Source organism: Talpa europaea, assembly GCF_964194135.1.
Source record: "Talpa europaea genome assembly, chromosome: 7".
Classification (NCBI taxonomy): domain Eukaryota; kingdom Metazoa; phylum Chordata; class Mammalia; order Eulipotyphla; family Talpidae; genus Talpa; species Talpa europaea.
Window position 1 is genome coordinate 105,932,641 of NC_140074.1, and position 15,556 is coordinate 105,948,196.

At 53.3% G+C, this 15,556-nt stretch overlaps 1 protein-coding gene across 1 annotated transcript; it reads left to right on the top strand.

The window, feature by feature from the left end:
• Nucleotides 1-9,903: 9,903 nt before the first annotated feature.
• On the top strand, nt 9,904-15,362 carry RASL10B (RAS like family 10 member B; the record flags this gene model as incomplete). Its single annotated transcript, XM_084237372.1, has 3 exons — nt 9,904-10,119; nt 14,471-14,595; nt 15,092-15,362. 3 exons carry the CDS (start codon nt 9,904-9,906, stop codon nt 15,360-15,362), a joined length of 612 nt encoding a protein of 203 aa, XP_084093498.1.
• Between the last annotated feature and the right edge of the window lie 194 nt (nt 15,363-15,556).

Below are 15,556 nucleotides of genomic sequence, written 5' to 3' on the forward strand. Positions count from 1 at the left end.
TGACTACGGAATGTGAGTAGGCCCCGGGGAGCAGGAGCCAGAATGCCCTTCCTCTGCTCCTTCCCTGTATTTAATTTTCAGGTCCACTTCAGTTTTAGAGTTGAAACAGACTTTAGTAATTATCCAATCCTGTTTTTCTAAAAAGGAAAAAGATAAAAGGCAAAAAGAGTGTTACTGCCTGGGGCCTGTTCGCTAGCTGTTTAGTAGCAGTACTGGGGGACTGGGTCTCCTCTAAATCCCTATCAATGATGTTTTCACTGCAAGAGTCTCATTAATTTTCTTTTTCTCAATACCGTTCTGCCTTTTCTGTACCTGCTTCTTTGTGGCTTTTCTCATACTCCATACTGCTTTTGGCACTCCATTCATTGGCATCGGGCGGGAGCAGAGTAGCTTTCAATTACTTGAAGGTAAATCCAGATGCCAGAGTGAGGAGTAGCTAATGTTTCCCCATATGCTCCTGGAGCTGCAGTTCTTGAGACCAGCAGGGTAGGTACAGAGATGAAGTGAGCATAGAGATGTCACACATTCACTTTACCCCTGCAGCTCTCTGATCTGCTCTTTGCTTGTGTTACTTAGGCTCCATGGCAAATGAGATTGCCTCAGAGGGTTAAGCAGTTCTTGTCTTCTGTGAAAAGACTGGGAGACGTGAAATTCCCTCCCTTAATGCACTGGGTGTGGTTTGTCAAAGAATGCTTCATGCCTAAAACACCAGGTAGTGTTCACACTGCTTCATCTGTGGACACTTTTTTGCATTGCCTGGCACCGGTATTCAGGGTCCTGACCAACACTGCTCTTCTTGGATGCCCCTGCTCAAATCAGAGGCACTTCTGGGTCCAAAGCTTCAAGTTGGACTCAGACCTAAGAGTGAGTCCAAAAGGAGGAATCACTAGAAAACAAGATTAGAAACTATTCCCCATCCCTGTCATGCCTGAAGTGACCCTCATTCATACCAGTCACAAAACTTGGGGTAGGAGGGGCTCCCCAATGCAGTCTCTTAAACCTGGAGACTCTCTAAGAGAAGAATTACTGGGGTAGGGGAAGGAATTGTCCTTGCCGGTGGGTGGAGAATAGGAAATAGCACAGGAATATGGGAAGTGGGTAGGTTGACAGTTATGTGGGGTGGAAAATCAGGTTGATAATTTTCCCTTGTTGGGAAATCATTCATGGAGTCCTTTGGCTACAAGCAGTGAAGAAGGTTCACACTACATACACAGTGTTCTCATCTCAAAGCAAATTGTAGTTCCAGGAGGAGTGTGTATCAAGGCACGCAGACAACCCAATTTGTACCAGAATATGTCCCTCTACCCCTGAAACTAGGCTTCTCTCAACCTTCCTCAGCAGTGACGGTAACAGCTGCTGCTCTCAGCTGATTTGACTGAGCCAATCCATGAACTCTTCTCTCCTTGGAGAGGCTGCCTCCTGTTATACCCCTAAGCAGTTAGGGAAGGATTCTGTTTCACAGAAGAGGACCTCCCCTGAAGAGACAGACAGCCTCTTGTCTCCACCACAACTTCCCTTTTGGCCCTGGTCAGCATAGCTGAATTGGGAAACTTGTGGAGATTGCCCTTGCATTCCCCTCTCCTCTGCCTCAGTATGTCTTTGTACCGTCAGCTGGTGTCATACAAAGGGCAAGGGAAGCACGCACACACCCAGAACTCTTGCTGGTCAGAGATTCCCTGAGTGTCTGTCCTCGCCCGAGCCTGTTCCGTGTGTCTGTGCTGTGAAGCGTGGGACTCTGGAGAGAAATGGGGCGGGGGGGGGGTGGGGGGTGGGAGGTGGGTACGTGTTGCCCTAAGAATACTTACCATTCTTTTGTTGTTGGGATCTGTGTTCTTGGGGAGGGTGGGGGTTGGGGGAAGCTTGACCTTGTGTCTTCGTCAATAAATTCTCATTTACACAAAGTTTGTGATATGTACTTTGTTCCCCATACTGGCTCTCTAGGGCAAAACAAAACTAGCTAGAGACAATAAACACACCGTTGAAACTTTTCTTTCGACTTAACCTGCGTCCCCATCCCTACCGCCAGGGATTTAGCCAGATGAAGCTCAGGTTGACCTGAGGAAGAATCCTATACTGCACTGAGGCTTTGGTAACCAAGCCCCAGATCACTGCCACTGCTGCCGCAGGCGTCGCTCCACAGGCAGGGAGTACTTGCAGGAGCTGATCCATCTTGCCTGGCAGGTCCCCTGCTGGGGCCCCAGGCAGATAGTCCCAGGGACAGAAGGTGCACAGCAGCTGCTCATCGGTTTCCTACTACTCAGGGCCTTTTGGTAATCTCTCAAATTATGAAAGCCTCTCTACCTGTTCCCAAATGGATGGAATTAATGCTGCTTTAAAGCAGGCTTCCCAAGGACTCAAGTCTAGTCACCTGATGGTGTGGGAGGCATGTAGCCCAGGTGTTAAGCAAGAGGGTCCCACTGCGGGGTTCTAATTTCACCTTCTGAAGTCTCTCTCAGCCTGGACCGGGGGAAAGCAACTGAGAGATCCAACTGCAACGTGCCCCGAATCGCCCCGCTAGGGTGGGTATGGGTAAAGTGCACCGGGCTTGGCACTTGGGTGCTCAGAATAATGGTTGCTTTTATTACTTGGATGTCCAGATGCCATGAATGAACTAACTGCCTTTGGCAACTAGGATCTTTTTGGTTGTCTCCATGTTGTTGTGCTGCAGTTAGTCCAGACTTTAATAGGAATAACACTGGGAGGCGTGGAGTCTGGGTGGTCTTTGTTGAGGTTCAGGGACAAAGGTGAAGAGCGGCGAGCCTCACTGAGATCTGAGTTTGACAGCTAATGTCAGTTTAGCAAAGAAAATCCTTACTAGGAAATCTCTCAACTCTTGGGTGTACATTAATGTCCGCTAAGAGCTTTCAAAAAAGGCTAATGATTCTGCTCAGCCAGTCTGGGGTGGGGCCTGGGGAACCTGCAATTTAAAAACTCAATGAGTGTTTGTAATGCCGTATACTACGGTTTTAAAAATCAAACTGCCCCATTTGCCCACCTACCTCTCCACAGTAATCCTCACGTTATTGTGGTAGTTAAAAAATGGTAAAGCACTTTCATGGACATGATTCCCGCCCATCCTGTGAACTGAGCAGTGGCGCATTAGCCCTGTTTTTCAGGTGAGATGTGGCAAAGCCACTCTTCTGACTCGGTCTGTGTCTTCCCCTTCCTTTGCACGCAAAGTTCTGTAAGAGGCCCTCCCTGGCTGTGCACACTGCCGGGCCAATAACCGACCTTGGTAAGCCCCCAAGATACTCCCAGCCGAGGTTGCACGGCCCTCTTGTACTTCCCAGAAAAGCATCTAGGAAATAGAGCTCAGGGACATTGTTTCTGAGACCAGAAAACAGCTGAGGACTCCCAGGTTGGAGCCTTCCTACTCCCACCTCATGCATTGATGCTTTTTCTGATTTTGCCTGGACCCAGATTTCTTTTTCCCTGCCACCCCCAGCTCCAGGAGGCAAGAGCCTGTTTATTTTAATACCTGGTGTGGCACTTGGGAAAGATCACACCTCCCCCGTTGTTACCCATTTCTATCTCCTGAACACTAATCCTAGAATCCCAACCAGCCCCCAGACATGTTATTAGCAACAAGGATGTTTCTTGAAAAGTTTCCGAGTTGGCTCAAAACTTGCCATCAGTTTCTCATTTAGCTTTTGCCCTGCCGTTCTTGATGCTGCCAACAGGAGAAGGCTAATTTGGGGGCTGGTTAGACCCAGATGGTCTTAACTTCCAAAAGTATCATTCTGAGGCATAACTGCCCCAACATTGCTTCTGAAAGAACTCTGCTCACAGGCCGGGCGCTGCCACTAGGTGGGAGGCAGTCAGATCTCAGATCTAGCCTCTGGCTTACCTTTCATTGTTTCCTTCATTCTCCACTTATGGTCGGAGGCCCTGGGATTTGACCAGCAGCCTCTGGGGTCTTCAGCTGTGACGGTGCAGAATGTTCTTGATCCTTTCTGTCCCACTCCACCACATCTGGGCTTCACAGGCTACAGGAGGGCCCACATGTCTACTCCCTAAACTCAGCTTGCGGCTCAGCCATCAGGCGCCCTCTGCTGAACCAGAGCCATGTGAGGCTCAAGGTCAGGCAGACCTAGAACAAGCCTCTCCCAACTTTTTCACCAAGGCCATATCAATGATAGACAGTGAATAGACTCTTGGAGTATATGTTCTTAACCAAAAGTGACTCTCAGCAAATCAAAATGGCTTAAGGGAATCTTAAATTTAGGCAGTTTTTCAGTGTTATGGCTATTTGGTTTTTATATAAAAATAATGCTTTAAATGACCTACCACTGAAGGCCAGTATGAAATTTAATGATTAACCTGTGACTGTGTTCCTCCAGTACAACTAAGTTGAGGCTGAGAAGCCTGTTCCAAGGTATGAGGGTGAGCATGTGCTATTTCTTTTTTTTTTTTTTTTTAAGATTTTATGTATTTATACAAGCACTAGGTACAGTCAGAAGCACGGGAGGGTGAGAGGATTCACCAGAGCCATAGCAGGGAGCAGAACAGGCAGACTGACGAAATACACTGCTGAGGGGAGCAGCGGGCAGCAGCAGGAGAGGACTACCATGCCATGTGGGACCCTAGCCAGCACGGGGGGGGGGGGGGGGGGGGGGATCAAACCGGTGCTGCAGAGGCTGCGGGCAGATTCACAGCCCAGCCATTAACCGCTGCGCCACCAAGGGAGGCCCACATGTGCTATTTCTTATCTCTAGTCCACCTTGGGCTGATATAGAACCAGAATGGAGAGTCATGCCTGGAGTAACAGACATAAAGCAGGGATCCTTCAGTAAAGTAAGAATTAAAGATTTTCAGATGGAGGCAGTATAGTGCCTTGGACCATTTAGTCACGGCAGGAGGCTCTTGGCCACCCCATTGTAACCCCATGGGATCAGTAAATCTGATTTCTCCCCCCAGAGGAAACTCACCTTGCCCATACATTAGCTTCCAGCTACTCTCCTGGCCCTTCTCATACCCTTACCCCCTGGGAGTCCACCTAAAATAAAGGGAACCTCTCCTGAGGTAAGCCTCCTCTAAGAATGGCTGTGTGTCTAAAAAAGGCATGAAAAAGTAAAGGTCACATTTTGAAACTTAACAACAAGCTGGGCACCACATTATGGATTTTACTCACTGTAGCTCATTTATGCCCTGGGGACATATGATCACATGTCCATTTTACAAATAAGGCAACAGGATGTGGAGAGTTCAAGTCATTTGCCTTCAGTCACAGAGTACCCTTCAGTCAACCAGCACATGGTGGCCAGGGTTTAAATCCAGATCTGCCTGATTCCGAAGCCCAGACCCCATAATCACTGTGCTTTTGGTCTGGGCAGGAGAGGGAGGGGGAGCAATTGGGAAAGTGCCCAAAACACGGAGCACAAGGGAGGAGGAAAGCTAGGTTTGTGAAGTAGCGGAGCCCAGCAGCCCACAAAGAGAGCCCAGCCCACAAAGATCGAGGAGTAGATGGGGGGGGGGGGTGCTGCATCTCAGTAAAAGCACTTGAGGGAACCCTCCTGGCTTCCTTTTCCCCCCACCCCCTTTCAGGCCAGCCCTGCAGGCATCTAAAATGCCCCTCTGACCAAGTTGCTGTCTGCTTCAAAATTCTTCAGTGCATTCCTAGGCAGCACAGGGCCAGTTCCAAACTCCCAGTTCCAAACTCCTTACTTTGGCAACCAAGGCCTTTGGGACTCGCCTCAGCCAACCTGTTGATCTCCAATTCTTCCAGTCCCCTCAAGCCTCTGTAGTGGACCCCAACTTCTCCTGCCTATAAGCCCACCTCTCCCACAGTCCCCAGCCCCACCCCCACTCCAGTTCTTTCTAGGTTCCTTCCTTGAAAGTTCCCTTCTCTGAATCCTCCACTGACTGTTTTTGGCCCATGCCTCTGCCCTCCCTAGGACCTTGACCTTGCCGCAGCACGCCTGAGCTCTGCACATCTGCTTCGGCTTCCCCCACTGCACTGAGCAACATGCCTCGTTCTCAGGGCCTGTCCAGCTAAAGACTCCCAACTTTTACATTCCACATTTTGCACTTAAGTTACTCAGCCCTAGCTATCTCATCTGAAATAGAATCTACCTCAGAATTATAAGGATTAAGCTTGAGGATGCAGGCAAAGATCAGCACGTTGTCCCATAGTCCACGCTCAAAAAAAAAAAAAATGTTAGCAGAGATAGTGAATGATATTATGACTTATTTTCAAATAAATACGCGGGGGTTCTGAACTCTTGGCAGTTGCTGGTAGTTTCCGCGTCCACCAAAGGAGTTGGGAGAAGTAGTTTTCGCGTTGTGAAGGTCATTAGTTGGCAGGAACCAGCTCCCCTTTGCAAGAGCAGGTCAGCCTTCCGCGGCCGCGCGCGAGGCGAGGCCCCCCGGCCGCTCCCCGGAGGCCGAGGGCGGCTGGGCGCGCTGGGCGCCCGGTGCAGGACGCGCCGAGGGCGGGGATCCCCCTCCCGCGCCCCTTCCCTCCCCAGGAGCCGTCGCACTGGGCTGGGAGGACCAGGGGAGAGACCCAGAGGGGATTTGGGGTGTCCGTGGGGCTAGGGATATAGAGTGAAGCAAAGGTTTTCGGGCCCCTCCGTTCCTTTCCTCCCCCCCCCCCGCCAGGTGGGCGCTGAAGGCACGGCGGGGAGCCAGGACGAGAGTGAAGGTCGAGGCTGGCGAGGAAAGCTGTCCAGGGCCGCCCGAGGACATGGCGGGCTCAGGGACCCAGCGGAACGCCCGTCCGGGCACCCCCCACCCCCCGCTTTCCCGCACTGCTCCCTCCCTCCCCGGCGAGCGGGCGGCCGCTCCAGAGGCGAGCAGGGCTGGAGGCTCCTACCCCCGCCGCCGCCCGCACCTGTCCCCCGCGCCGCCCCTGAGCCCGCCCCGACTGGGCAGCCGGGGGCGCCCCCACCTCTCTCCCCCCGGGCCGGGGAGCCGGGGGACAGCGCCGGAGCCCGGGGGGAGCGCGGCCCCGCCGGCCGGCCGGCCAGGGTTGGGGGCAGCTAGGACGGCCCCGGGTAAGCGGCGTGAGGCGGGGAGCGGGCGGGGCTGGGGCCGGGGTGGTGGGGAGAGGGGGTGCGGGTGGGGGGCAGGGCGAAGAGGGAGGAGGGGGCCAACTGGGTGGCGGGGAAGCGGCGCGGGGCAGCCACGTGAGAACTGGAGCGGGGTTGGGGGCGGGGTGGGGGGGCTGCCTTGCGAGGTGCTGGACGCGGGAGCAGGAGCGCAGGCCGGGCCCCGGCGTCTCACCCCCCACCCCCAAACTCATACCAATCAGGTCATGGGGAGACCAGCATCTTCCGACGCCCCCACCCACCCACTCCCACATGAAGGTGGCGAGGACAGACAGCAGGCAGGCGTGTGACTCGGCCCACGAGACAGCCGAGCCCCATCCCTCAGTCTGGACCAGGGCTCAGGTGTCCAGGCTGAGGGGAGGGGACAAGAAGCAGACTTTGGCCCCTGTCTGTGTCCCCAGTCTCTTGCCAGACGCTGTCTGCAGACTCACTGCAGAGCGCAGGCCTTGGGGAGAGAGTGCTTAGGGGGTGGGCCCTGCTTCTTGAGACAGCTCCCTTCCACCCCCACCCAGCCAGGGATGTTGGATTAATAAACGCTTAAACCCTGGCCCCTGCCTGAGAAGAGGGAGCAGGCACCAACCCCTCCGAGTCAGGGACAGGGCCACACTTGGGCCTTGTGGGTTCCAATAGGCTGTCCCCAGACTAGGGGCCTCTCTGGCACCCCCTCCCTGGCTCCAGCACTATGCTAGGCTTTTATTTCCCTGCTCTTCCCCAGAAGGGCTTGGCTTCTGGGCGGAAAGTGTGATGTCCAGGAGAATGTGTAGATAGGTACGTCCTAGATGCCTCTAAGTCGCCACACCTGGAGAGAGTCGGGGACTCCTCTAGCAATCTTGCCCTCATTTTCTCCCCTAGGATGCCCCTTCCCCACCTGCTTGCGTTGGTTATGTAATTAACCCAGTGGATGCCCGCTGCCAAGCTGACAATGTCCAGGGATGCCCGAGGGGCTCAGGGTCTGGAGGGATTTATGGGGAAGAGGTCCTGGTTCTTGCCCCAGTTGGAAGCCCATAGAAGTAGATAAACACCTGTTGGGGAAAGGACACTGCTTGAGGCAGAAGAAATCAGGGTCTTGTGTTAGTGGAGAGCTCAGTTGACTATGACTCAGTTCCCTGAGTATCTGGTTTTAGCTTTAACTTTCAATAAAATGGGCAGATTCACACACACTTGAACTCGCTATAGACCTGTGAGCAACTGCACAGCGGCTAGTGACCCAGCCCAAGATTGCTAGGAGGCTTCACTGAGATCATGGAAGAATCATAGGTGAATGACGGCCACTATATGCCGGGCACCCACTCAGTGCCAGCACTGAGCTTTATGTGCGTAACTTTGCAACACCCTTTGAAGTTTCTTGCCCAAGTCGCACTTTAGGTGGCAGAACTGGGAATCCAACCCTGGTGGGTGAGTCTCACTCCAAATCCTGCCGTTTATTTAGTATGCTGTGTATGCACAGTATAGGTGTGTGTCCAGTGGATTGGACACTCTGAACCGGGACACGCTGGGGCACATGTGAACTGTGCACATGTGGAGAGAGCATGCATGCACACACATGGGGATGCATGGCCCTGTGGGAGTCCAGTCAAGCCCTTTGCCCTGGACCCATTTAGCAGACACTGGTGTCATCCTCCTGCAAACAGTCCCCGGATAAGAGGTCTCAGGCTTGTACCAGCTTCTCGGGTCACCATCCCCAACAGAAGAGAAGGCACCTAGCTAAGAGATGTAATGTATTTAGATTTTCTCAGAAATAGGGGCTGTTCACCCCATTTTAGATATGAGGCAAGTGTGGCTCAGATCGGGCAGGTGATTTGCCCACTGAAGAAACATCAGGGCTGGGCTCTCTCCCAGAGCTCTGAGGCCACTGACACTGAGCAGACAAGGAGCTCGTGAACCCATAGCAAGGTCCTGCCTGCTCTGCACCCAGCCCTCTGGGCACCAGAGGATGCAGGGACTCAGACACAGCCCTGTGGGCACTCAGCCGCTAGAATCACTATACTTGGAAGCTGGAGAAAGATGAACTGCTGTTCCCATCAGTGTGACTTTGGGCACACTTCATATTCCTGAGGCTTCTCGCTAAAGTGGGGATACCTCTCCTTCAGGGTGTTGTGCTAAGGGTAGCCGCGTGGGCATGCTAACTTAGAGTAAGTGATCAACAGGTGTTGCATGCCGGAGCGGAAGGGATCAATTGAGGGGCATTTAGAAATGGGGGGAGGGCATTTTTGGTCATGGTGACTGGAGGCTTCAATTCGCTGTCAGGGTGCTGGCAGGCACCTCGTGGCAGCCAGGGACATGAAACGTCCTGCAGTGCTCAGACATTCCTGCCCAATTTTCTTTCCAGGAAATGCCAGAGCGTCTCTGCTGAGATACTGGCCTAGTCTCATCCCTCAACACCGAGACTCTAGGAGTTGCGGTCTTGTCCTGGGCTCCGTGGGAAGGCTGCGGTTGGAGCTTTTTCCACCCTGCCCTGCAGCCTGCCGTGGCTTGGGAGTCAGACCTGGCCAAAAGTCAGGTCACAGTATAAGTCAGGAAAGATGGCTTCCCACTGGTAGGGATAGACTGGGGGAAAACGGAGAGTTTGGGGCGGATCGCATAGGAGTTCTGGGAAAGGAAAGGCATTCCAAACAGCACTACCAGTTCAGCACATCCCCCCAGGTGGAAAAGTGTGGGACATGTCCTGGAATAACCAGCTCACCAAAACCATCTCTTGTCTCCACAGTCCAGGTGGAGGCCACAGAGGGCCCAGGGCAAGCAGGGGCAGCAATGGTTGGTCCTGACGGTGGCTGAGCCCCCAGCCCCTGGAATATGCAGCCCGGGGGTGCCCCAGGCAGCGGTGAGGACGAGGTGGCGGAGCGGGGCGGGAGGCATGGTCTCCACCTACCGGGTGGCCGTGCTGGGGGCGCGAGGCGTGGGCAAGAGTGCCATCGTGCGCCAGTTCCTGTACAACGAGTTCAGCGAGGTCTGCGTGCCCACCACCGCCCGCCGCCTCTACCTGCCTGCTGTAGTCATGAACGGCCACGTGCACGACCTCCAGATCCTCGACTTCCCGCCCATCAGCGCCTTCCCTGTCAACACGCTCCAGGTAGGGAGGCAGTGGGGCGGTAGGGGAGTGGGGGGTGAAGGAGAGGCTGATCTTCAACCCTCTCCAGCCCCTAGCCCTATTCCAAGCCCCTCGTGCTAGCTTTGAGAGCTCTGCGCTGCACTATGGGAAATCCTGCTTAGAGTCATACCTGGATTCCCATTCATTTGTGCTGTAGTTTATCCAGTAAATATTTGATGAACATTTGTATGCCGGGCTCATGATGGGCACTGGGGCAGAATGGTGCTTGCTTGAAACAGATGTGCAATTTGCTCTCAAGGAACCCAGTGTCAGATGAGAAGACAAACAGGCAATTGCTACATGGTGTAAGTGTGGTGTAGGGGGAGCAGGTTGCTAAGGCAGCCCTAAGGGGACATCTCGCCTGCTCTGAGGTGTGTGAGTGGAGGGGGCCACCAGAGGCCACGTCTCAACTAAGTAGGATCAGGGCAGGTAGGAGGCAGTGGAGAGAAAGGCAGGTTAATATTCTGAACCTACTCTCTCTGGTGAATCCTCTCTCACACACTCCGCCACCCCGTCCCCCCGCACCTCTGGCTTACACCCCAGTTCTTGTATACATAAATAAATAAATCTTAAAAAAAAATCCTTTAAATATTCTGAACCTGCCATGGTCTCAGCCCCCTTTCTATATCCTCTGTAGTAGGGGCTGTGGAAGAAAAGGCTGTGACCTGGGCAGGTGTGTCCTTACTCTGGAGACCCCAATCAAGTCTCCTAACCAAGGGTCTTGGCTCTCAGGTGATGCTCTGCCCTCAACCTCAGACTGGCCCTCTGGGCACTCCCCCGCAGGATTTGGATTCAGATGCCCCAGCTCTGTGACTTATGGTGCTCATTTCCACCCCCAAACCCACCGCGCAGGGACCGAGGCCTTCTTCCCCCTCCATACCTCAGGCTTGAGAGGGATCCTGTAAGTGGGGAGGCTGAGCTCTAAGACACATTTGCTCACCAAAAGAGGCTTTGAACACAGCGTGCAGAGGCTTCTCCATGAAGGTCAGGTGCAGTGCGGGAGACCCAAAGGCAGGGGCTATGGCTGGGGCAGTTCTAGTTACAAATACAATCTGGGGCTGGGCAGGGATTCAGGCTCAGCAGTGTGTTACCAACTCGTGCCAGTGTGCCAGCAACACTCCTCTCTCCCATTCCAGGCAGGGGGTGAGGTCAGCACCAAAGACAAAAGCCCGATCCTCACACCCACCCACCCCTTGGAAACAGCGAGACTTGAACCAATCACTGTGTTGAGTGTAGGGCCAGAGCCTTCGAGTTCTCTTCCAGGGGGACATGATCAGTGGCATAAGTGGCTCAGAGTTTGCGCCAAACCTGCACACTGAGGCCCCAAAATACACGTTTTGCTCTGTATTTATTTTGAATTTCAATTCAATTCAGACTTTGTCAAAAGGCACACCTGGAGAAATCTCGGTGTTCCCCACCCCCTTCACCCCATGCCGACTCCACTCTCCATAACCCTTCTCCTTGCTTTTATCGTATTTCCAATGTTCCTTCACACAAATAAGAAAATGTAATCTTACTCCACCCACATCCTACATTATTAAACGAAAACACTCTCCTGCACCTTGAGCTTTTTTTTTGTTTTGTTTTTTGTTTGTTTTGACTTTATAACCTAGAGATGTTTCCAGGTCAGTATCTAGAGATCTTCATTCATCCCTCAAGGCTCATAGTAGTCCATTTGAAGAGATTTACCATGGAGTCCCCTCTTCTTGAATAAATGACTTGTTTCCAATCTTTTGCAATTTAAGACAAGGCCATAATGAATAGCCTTATACATAGTCTTTTCATACACAGGGAGGAGTATCTGTAGGATCGATTCCTAGAAACTGCTTTTCTAGGTCAAAAGGTAAATAAAACTGGATTTGGGAGGTGTTACCAGACTCCCCTCCCCTTCTATGAAGCTGCACATTTTGTGTCCCTGTGAAGAGTGTACATCAGCACTGCTTTCCCTAAAGTCTTGCCAGCAAAGCGTATGGGCAACTTTTAGATTTTTAAAAAATCTGACAGATGAGATATGCTAGTCTCCATGTAGTATTTATTTCCATCTCTGATTATGAATGAAGTTGAGTGTCATTTCAATGTGTTTAAGGGCCTCTGCATTTCTTTTTCTGGCAGTTTATGCTCTTTGCCCACCTTTCTATAGAATTATTAACCTTCTTATTCCTAACGGACCCTGAGTTCTAGGCTTTCTAGGAATGTCCAATATTTCACTCCTGGAGCACAAGTAAGGGACTTTGAGCAAAGAAATACTAAGAAGGGACTTTGAAAGCCTCGACTCTAAAACCAAGAATCTTGACAGCCACCACTTTTAAGTATAATACACTTTTTCCCAATGCCAGATGGGAGTGGCATTTCAGAGAAGGAAGCGGTGGTGAGAGGGCATATGCTCACTCACCAAAGGAGTGAGGAGTGAGCAGTAATGCCTGGCTGCCACATCGGTGGCTGAACCTCCCTTTGGCTTCTGAGTCTCTGGAACGTACTCAGTTTTCATTATTCCTTCTCTATCTGGACACTGCCGCGGGATGGTCCTTTACAATTGGAAAGCCTGATTAGAGCAAGCTGGAAGGAAAGCTGAGCTTTCTTGCTCCCTGCCTCCCTTCAATCAGGCGTGAAGGAACCACCCAACCAGTCAGGTGCCTTCCTCCTCTCCCCAGAGAGGAATGGGTGGGAGGCAGCCCTGAGGCCCCTTCCTGGAGGCTGCATGTTGGGGAGAGGTGGAGCTGTCACCCTTAAAGGTTGGCAGCTGTTTCCTCTCCCCTGCAGAGCTGGAAGATGGTAGCAGCCCCTTTGTGCTCTTTCCCCATCCCACCTGCCTCCACTAATCTCCACACCTTGCTCAAGATGGGGGAAGAACCCTGTGCACTGTGGCCCCAAGCTCCCCAGCAGAATGCAACCCTGTCCAGCAGAATACAACCTTCTCCAGACCCAGAAGATAGTTAATGGTTTCCTCCTGTTTTAGATTTGTCTTCAGCATCCTCCCCCTGCACCAAAGTTAAAACTCAGCACAAAGAAAAGATGCCACATCATCTCCCTGGGGAGCCCCACTGCAGCAGCTTCTAAGCCTTTGAGTGGGAAAGTGCTTTTCTGGAGTCAGACTTAACTCGCCAGCACTGTCACCAATCTCTTCTTTACTCCTCCTCTGAAAGGGAAAACCAGCTGTAGTCCTTCTTCAAGCCTGGCCCCCGCCACAACTCAGCGCATAGATTGATGCAGGAGACAAACCTGTGCCTCCTTAGGTTATACCTGGACCCTCCAGGGAGAAGACCCTAGTTTCCCTTGTCTTTGCAGCCCTATGCCCCTCACCCTCCAACTTCAGGGACCCCTGATTTCCATACACTGGCTGCCTTCACCTACTCTTGCAATTGCCATCTGCTGGCAGGGTAATTAATTAGCTAATTAATCTGTTAAAGCACCTTCTCTTTAGTGCACTCAGCCTTTCCAGGGGGCCTATTCATCTTAAGCTGCAGCTCCTCCCTTAGAATTTGCCAGAGCATTCAGAAACTTCCACCTTCCTGCAGTTGCCCTGGAGCACTGCTCCACATCAGCCCCCATTATGTACCCCTTCTCAATCTTTTTCTCATCAGGTCTCCTTTCAACCCTGAGGGCACGGTGGGGCCTAAAGAAGGGCTTATCAGGTACCCCCTATAAGGGCAGTGTTACAGGCAGGAGGTGCATACAGCCAGCCTGCACCAAATGGGGTTCCGACCATGGACAGCTCACCAGTGTAGGTGGTTAGATTAAGGCCAGCATAGTGGGAGACTGTGTTGAGGGAGGAGAAGGAGGAATGTGAAATTGAGGAAAACCTGGCTCTAGCCCTCTCAGGAATTCACAGCAGAAGCGAGGAGCTGGGGACGGAAACAGCTCTAGCTAAGGTATTGATACTGGCACATCAGAAGTTTCTTAGAACACAGGAGATGAAGGTAAAAGTTCCCTGCTTGCAGGAAGGCATTGGAGCTGAGCCTTGGAAGAGAATTTCAGCAGATCCAATAACTAGATCAGGGCTAGGCTTTTGGAGGTACTTAATAAATACACTGTTGAACAAAGGACCGGGTGGATGGACCAAATGAGACAAGGCAGATGTCAGCTCCAGACAGTGCAATGACCCTGCAGGCCAGACAGTGTGACCTGCCCTATTCTGGCCCAGGGTGGGAAACCTGCAGCACGGACCTCCCCCATTCTCCCCTGGACCTGGTCTCCTGGGGATGCGTGAGCCTGGCAGGCTTGGGGAGCAGTAGCAGGTAAGAGTGCTGCCAGCCTGTGGTTGGAGGTGGTTAGGGGCAAGCAGAGCCCTTCAAGCTTCTCTGACCTTGGCCCTGGGGGTCGGGGGATGTTGCAGGAATGGGCAGACACCTGCTGCAGGGGACTCCGGAGCGTCCACGCCTACATCTTGGTCTACGACATCTGCTGCTTTGACAGCTTTGAGTACGTCAAGACCATCCGCCAGCAGATCCTAGAGACCAGGTGAGGGGCGGTGGGGGCACAGTATATTGCACCTCAGTGGGCATCCCATTGCTAGCCAGTTCCCATGAAAAGGGTACAGTGGTGGAATAGAGGTGAAGGACCCTCAGGATCCACACATACACTCCAGCAGGCCCACACCCACCACACTTTCCTGCTCCGCTTTCTCTTAACTCTGTGTGCATGCCTTACCAGAGGGTGGCTAGTCTCGCGCAGTGGTGAGAGCAGGGATTCTGGGAACAAGGCTGCCAGAGCCGCTGGACAGCATGACTTTAGGCCAGTTAACATGTAAATCTAACTGGCCAAGGTTCCTCATTTGTCAAGCTGGGTCACAATAGTACCCACCTCTTATCACTTATGACAGTAAGAGACTATCAAGTACCCCAAGGGCCTAGTGCCTCTCCTGGAACACAGGTAGGGGTCCAGGCACAGCCTGCCCCTCCTGAAGTCCAGCGGCCGCGAGGCGGTGCAGCTCTGAGATTCCCACCTCGCCCCGCAGGGTGATCGGCACCTCAGAGACGCCCATCATCATCGTGGGCAACAAGCGGGACCTGCAGCGCGGACGCGTGATTCCGCGCTGGAACGTGTCACACCTGGTGCGCAAGACCTGGAAGTGCGGCTACGTGGAGTGCTCGGCCAAGTACAACTGGCACATCCTGCTGCTCTTCAGCGAGCTGCTCAAGAGCGTCGGCTGCGCTCGCTGCAAGCACGTGCACGCCGCCCTGCGCTTCCAGGGCGCGCTGCGCCGCAACCGCTGCGCCATCATGTGACGCCGCCCCGCGGGCTGCACCCCCAGAGGCCCGGGCGGGGCGCCTTCCCCACGGGACTGAGGGGCGGGATCGGCGGGAACTCACCCTGGGGGGCCGGGCCTGAGGCGCCCCCCCGCAGCCACGCCCCCCCCCCCCCCCGCGACTGCCCAGGCCGCCCTCTCCCGCGCGGGCCTCCCCGGGGCGGCGCCACAGCC